Source organism: Mus caroli, unplaced genomic scaffold (genome assembly GCF_978045245.1).
Source record: "Mus caroli unplaced genomic scaffold, Mus_caroli_1 scaffold_20, whole genome shotgun sequence".
NCBI lineage: Eukaryota > Metazoa > Chordata > Mammalia > Rodentia > Muridae > Mus > Mus caroli.
The window spans coordinates 11,250,817-11,258,004 of NW_028227275.1; the positions used below are offsets into that span (position 1 = coordinate 11,250,817).

General features: G+C 37.8%; 1 protein-coding gene across 1 annotated transcript; it reads left to right on the top strand.

The window, feature by feature from the left end:
- The first annotated feature begins 1,458 nt into the window (after nucleotides 1-1,458).
- Nucleotides 1,459-4,113, top strand: LOC110285332 (heterogeneous nuclear ribonucleoprotein L-like). The gene is given in 3 exon segments (XM_085834227.1): nucleotides 1,459-1,465; nucleotides 3,056-3,216; nucleotides 3,219-4,113. Coding segments are annotated over 3 exon segments (726 nt in total). The 3' UTR covers nucleotides 3,777-4,113.
- The last annotated feature ends 3,075 nt before the right edge of the window (nucleotides 4,114-7,188 follow it).

Here is a 7,188-nt window from a genome sequence, read left to right on the forward strand (position 1 = left end):
CTGGATGACAGTCATTGGTTACATGCAGAGCCTCGTGGCTCCAGCAGCCTAAGGAACAGCTGCTACAAAAGAAGTTTGGCTCATTAGCGTTGACAAAACCCTGAGCTAGAAAGAGTCTCCTGAAGACTGGGAGCGGGAGTTAAGGCAAGATGAGAGGAGAAAATTCATTCCAAGATAAAAATTGCTTCAGTAGTCCTGGTAGAAGGGAAGCCCTTCTCTGCCATTCCTAAGTCACCCACGTTTAAGGTTTTCACAGTGTGTGACTTCCCTGTAAATCCTTATGGCCATGGAGCCTGATTTTATCTTTTGATTCTGTCACTGTGAGGGAGAAGATGCCAGGAGTGCTCCCATCAGACAGAGCAGGGGTAATAGGCAGTGTGTATGTGTAGGGAGGAGGCATTTGGCCTTATTTCCAGAAGGCCTAGCTTCAGAAGTTCCTTCTCTAAAACGACTGGAAGTGCAGAATGCATCTGGCTACTAAATTCTTTGAGTTTCAAGGCAAAGAGGCTGGGGAAAATGCCCACACTCTAAGGATGCTACTAAGGATGCAACGACAGTGCATCCCAAAGACAGTGTCTGGAATGTAGTTCACGGTGGCTGTCATTAGGTGGCTGCTTATTACTAAAGAAGCTCTTGTTTTGCTACTCTGAGCGTATAGATTCATTACATTTTAGTTTTTCAAAAAAAAAAAAAGTTTTTTACAGATAGCATTTGCCTCTCTAGCTCTGCTCACAGCATCAGGAAGGCACACATCTTCACAAGCTTGAGGGCATTTAAGTCCTAAGTGGGTGAAAGTCTGTAACCCCCTGTGGAGGACTCTTCAGCTTTCTGTATCAAGAGATAAATAAGCCAGCTCAAGAGAGTAAAAAAAAAATCAGCTTACTGTGCTAGAGTGTGAAAAAGTTGTGGAAGTCATGGAAGTCTCTGGTACAGAGGCAACATATTCCTTTAATAAGGTTTCATATTTCATCTCAGGGTATAATCATCTTTAAATATATTCTCCATTCCAGAAGACATGACTCATTTTATTTTGCACATGTACCTAGAGAAGTTGTCATATCTCCTTATACCTCTAAACTCTGTGGTTGTGAAATTCTTCTGGGATAATGTCAGTGACTGGGAATAAACACTCAATAATGCATTTACATCAATGAGATGAATAAGTTACGAAGATGTGGCAGCCCATTGTGTTGGGGACTTCTCATAGCATGCTTGTGTTATGGGCTATAGCTGTCACCCATTAATTAGATGATTATTTTTTTAAAGCCCCTAAGCCCCAAATTGGAAACAGGCAGTTTGGCTACCTCAAGGTCAGGTGTCATCTCTATGATGTGCTGTTATCTGAAACAGTGTTCTGCCAGCTTGACCTCTGGGATTTTTTCATTAAGAACAGTTTATATCAAAAAATATTAACTGGTGTCATATTCAAGGGAGATATATTGATGATGCTGTGCGGGAATGGCAAGTATTAGATAGCACCAATTACTTGAAGTTTCACAAACTCTATGACTTGAGTTATAAAGGTCTTGTGAAAGAGACCTGATGGAGCTAGAACAATGGCTGAGCAGTTAAGAGTGCCTTTTGATATTGAGGAGCACAGTGTATGGATATCAGCACCCATGGGAGGGGGCTCACAACATCCTGCAATGCCAGAGGAGTTAATCTTACATCTGGATGTTAGGTAGGAGTACGGACATATGTGAGTGAACTGGCACATTAACACAGATGCATGTATACACATAATTAAAAAATAAGAATAAAATGATTTGAGATGCATTTCTCAGTCACATCCCCATGATATTTAATTAAATATCAGACTCATATATTTAGAGATGGCTTTGTTTTGGGTTAGAAGTTAGAGAAATTACTTTACTAGGTCTTGATCAATGAGAAATAGAGATATATGACAAAATCATGGGTGTGGAGAAAGAATGACTAGCGAACCACCACTGTTTAAAATTATAATATGTCTTACAAGGCAATAAAGAAAAATAGCTATTATTTTGTTACATTTTTTTCTGTTATTGATTCTACTGTAAGATGGGGAGCAACTATTTTCAGATTTTAATGTACATAAAAATCGCTCTTTGTGTCTATTAAAATACCATTTTTTTTTGTCTACTTCAGAACCACTAAACAAAGACTATGCACAATAAAGTTTGATTGACTGGCATAAAGGATCTTCTAATTGTTTTCTTGTTTGTGTCTTTGCTATAACTAGCATGAATTATCTTCCTTTCTTCTTGATCCATTTACATATATGTAGGTGTATGCCATATATATATATATATATATATATATATATATATATATAATTTTAAAGTTAGATAATTTTTCCTGCTGTTTTAGGAATATAACAGAAGCCTTTTCTATGTCAGGCAAGTGCTTTACCATCAAGCTATAGTCTCAGCCCAATAAATTCTTTAATAAATATAGAAGACTTAGTCAATAAAAACTTAAGCCCAACCTATATTTTATAACATTTATTGATCAGCAACTTTTTTCTATGTATAAGACACCTGGTCCTCAGTCCCTCATAAGATGTCTGCCATCATGATGCTTATGCTTGAATACAAAATGCAGACAAGATGATAGACATATGAGTCTGGTCAGTAACCAATGAAAAGTTCTTTGATCTCACCTTGAGGAAGGCACTCAGTCTTAGCATTGTGTGTGTGGATGGCCATAACATATCTTCTGCATAACAGACAACATAGTCTAAAATGATAAGCTTGCTTTGTCTTGGACTTGGTATATCAAGAAGGCTGAGGGGAAAAAAAAAAAAAACGGGGATGTGTGTGATGTAATAAGTAAGAATCACAGGCAGAGAAAGGAGAGCCCAAGAGAAAACAGACAAGTCATAAAAAATGGATGGACACTGATTTTATACAGTGGATTTGTGGTTTCAGAACAGCACTTGTAGCACTTCTGTCTTCCTCTAAGGTGAAAGTTAACATCATCTGTACCATTCAGGTATCATGAGAATTAAACTAGTGGATATGCAACATACCTAGCTTGTTTCTATTTTTCTGCTTTTATGCTGGACGTCCATAAGGTCACCGCCGGGGCCCAAGTCGCTATGGCCCCCAGTATGGTCATCCCCCACCCCCTCCCCCACCACCCGACTATGGCCCCCACGCTGACAGCCCTGTGCTCATGGTCTATGGCTTGGATCAATCTAAGATGAACTGTGATCGAGTCTTCAATGTCTTCTGCCAATGTATGGCAATGTGGAGAAGGTGAAATTTATGAAAAGCAAGCCGGGGGCCGCCATGGTGGAGATGGCTGACGGCTATGCTGTGGACCGAGCCATCACTCACCTCAACAACAACTTCATGTTTGGGCAGAAGATGAATGTCTGTGTCTTCAAGCAACCAGCTATTATGCCTGGTCAGTCATACGGGCTAGAAGATGGATCCTGCAGCTATAAAGACTTCAGCGAGTCAAGGAACAATCGGTTCTCCACTCCAGAGCAGGCAGCTAAGAACCGCATCCAGCACCCTAGCAATGTACTGCACTTCTTCAATGCTCCTCTGGAGGTGACTGAGGAGAACTTCTTTGAGATCTGCGATGAACTGGGAGTGAAGCGGCCAACCTCTGTCAAAGTATTTTCAGGCAAAAGCGAGCGGAGCTCCTCTGGGCTGCTGGAGTGGGACTCGAAGAGCGATGCCCTGGAGACCTTGGGCTTCCTGAACCATTACCAAATGAAAAACCCAAATGGCCCGTACCCATACACTCTGAAGTTGTGCTTCTCCACTGCACAGCACGCCTCCTAATTGGATGCTGGGAAGGAAGACTCCATCCGAGCAGGAAAATGTTCCTTTCCTTTATGCTGTTGGTTTGTTTTTTCTTTGTTTTTTGTTTTTTTGTTTTTGGTTTTGTTTTGATTTATTTTTGCAGTTTTTTCCTTTTAAATGCTAGGTCAGTAGAGGCTTAACCACAACAGAAATGCTGGAACTCTGGAGGGGGGGAGGGGAACTGGTATCTCCCAAGATTTAACCTTCACTTTTTAAAATGACTGTATGTGTGATTTTTTTTTCCTGTTCATACATTTGTGCTGCCCATGTATCTTGGCACATTTCAATAAAATTGTTTGGAAAATAAAAAAAAAAAGGATAAAATGGATTAAATAAAATGTGGTAGATAAAAAAAAAAGGATAAAATGGATTAAATAAAATGTGGTAGATAAAACATGATTTTACTAAAAGCTTCTACTGGGACTTTATGTGTCGGTAAAGCAGAATGCTAGATATGAACAGGTAGTCTTGAGTATGGAGATCCACTTTTACTATTTGACCTTTGAACTTTCATCACTTGCATAACCAGATGGTCTATTAATATGAAATTCAATAGAATTAAAAAGTAGGAAAGTATGAGAGTAAGAATAGTTGCTGTCTCACCAGATGATAAGATTAAATGACACATAAAAGATATCTTTGAGCCTGACAGGCAGAAGTCCTCAGAACCCACACTTATTGTCATTGTTGGAAGAATAAATATCCTCTGGATTGTCATGTGACCATTGAAATGATCAAAATAAGGAGAGATTCTGGAAGGATGAGGCATTGGGATATGAGTCATTTTGTCTGTGTTGCTTAGCTGGCCCATTGTGAAGTATGGCTGATAATAATTTGCATAGCATGGTTTATATACCTGGGGAATGCTAGATTATCTTCTTTAATGTCCTACAATCATGCAGGAGCAGAATCTTTCATTAGGCTAGAAAGACTTTACACAAAGGTTTTGAGGTGCCTCTGAAAGTTTCCTCTCACAGATTTCCTGCCCCAATATATGTACCTTCCCTTTTATGGTATGTTACACTTAAATAAAAGTTCATAATTTAAGCTGGAATCCCAGAAGGGTATGTGTGTGTTTTCAAGTTAATATTATAGACATTAAATCTAGTTGTCTAAACTAGATTGTCCAACAAAAATATTTCTTTAAAGCCTTAGGTTTTTGCTATTATGCATAATTGTAGCAATATCAGTTTCTCTTTGAGCACCTGGAAAGTGATTAAATTAGGCTCTAAGTGTGTGTGTGTGTGTGTTACAGAATTAAATGAGAATAGTAAAGTAGGGAGCCTTAAAGGGGCAATCCTTCAGAGACTAACATGCTATTCTCATACCAGCCCTTCATAAACATGTTTTATTTATGAAGATATTCAATGAGACATGATACATACCTGACATTCTGGATGCCTGTACTAAAAAACCTGGTTCGTTTGTTTGTTTGTTTGTTTGTTTTGTTGCACCTAGACCAATGAGAGGCTACCTTTAATTGGTGGTTTAAGGAAAAACAACTGGACTAGAGTTCAGTAGAGTCTGGGCTGGTGGCTCAAAGGCCATTTTTGGAACGAAACTGAAGCACTTGCTGTCTGTTGCAAACTTATTATTATAGAAGATCTAACCTTAGGCCATGGGAAAAAAATCTAGGAGAAATACTTTGTTTTTATCATATATTTGTATTGGAACTTTATATATAATATATAATTGCATGTAATAGTATATAACAAAACATATACATGTATATACACACACACACACGCGCACACACACACACACACATATATATATATACATATATATATATATATATATATATACATTCTACCCTTCATCTTGTACTCATGAGTATGATACCTTTTTCACCTTGTTGGACAACATATCCAATTTTGCTTGTCAAAACATCATAATGACGCCAAAGCAAAAGTGGCCCAAGAAATAGAAATAATTATAGGCTTCTTTCTCTATATTTTCTTCGAGGTTCTTTGTTACCCTATAGTCTTGAATCTTTTTTAAAAACTCTATACATTATACATTGCATGACAAACATAAGACTCCATAGACTCGGTAGAAAAGCATTTGTCAGAAGCCACTTTTAGTAAAACATTGAAGATACCTGTCACCTTAGAATCAAAACAAGAATAACAGCTTTGCCTGTCTCCTTAGTTATTTTGGGAACTGAATGCTGTGGCAAGATAATTATTAGCTTTCTCCTCCTCAAGGTTCTGTAATTCGGGTGATCTGAACTGCTACGATGATAAGTCTGTCTGCATCCTTGCATGTCAATTCAGAATGAAACTCTAGCTCTGAAACTCTAGAATTGGACTTCCTACATTCAGTGTTCTTGTAACCATATTGTAATGCATCTATCCATGGATACTACATATGTGTTTTCAGGGTAACCTTTATTGAACACTTACCATAGTCAAAGCCATAAGCCGTATGACATAAGAATGTGAAAGACAATGAATGCAAAATCTGATTTGCTGATATGAATAGACATTCTACCATGATGCCTCAGTACAAAAATAGGATGTTCTAGACACATAACACATGAGTACTTAATTTAGATTAGAGTGGGCTGGAGAATGGGGAAGTAGTCCAGGGGATAGATACTGAGTTGGATGTCAAAATACACTTGGATATCGGTTTGGTAAAGAGTTATAAAAATACACTTCCATGAGGGTCAGAATGGCCTCTCTGCTTAGTAGAAAGCAGAAAACTCTTTGGAAAATCTCCTGTCAGAAAAATAAATCTATTTTTATAATGACAACATTGAATAAAGAGAACTTGATCAAAGAAAGTCTACAGTGAGAGGCAAGGGACGAGTGCAGAAGGCTATTGTTGATTTGTAACTCAGCCTTTAGTGACCTCAGGAACTTCCAGATATGTGCTTGAGACCTAATTTACCCTCTTCATGGATTTGGATCAGCCTGTCTAGTGGGAGGAAAAACAAACATGTAACCCTCAGCCAGACAGAGATAAACATCCTCCTTTGGTTTCTGTGTCTCTCAGGAAGCTCAATTCCTTTGTGGATTTCAGAGTTTCTGACTCAGAATTCTCATCTAGTAAAGATTATGCAAATTATATGAAAGGTTATGTTTCAAAATTCTAAAAACTCTGAAATATAGACTTTACAGGTCTCAAGAATTTCTAGTAAGAGAGACTTCACCTATGTGTGTTTGGAAGACTCATGCATTTCAGTTTGGACATAGGACATACTTTTCCATGAATTTATTTATAAAGTCAAAGCATTGAATATTATCATTCATTTAAGGGTTATTATTTGATAAAATTAATATAGTATAGCAATAAACACACAGCTGAAATTAATGGTAGCATACATTTTTTTTTTTTACTGCCCCATAGAAACCTTTGACTTAGTTTCTAATATGGAGTAGGGGAC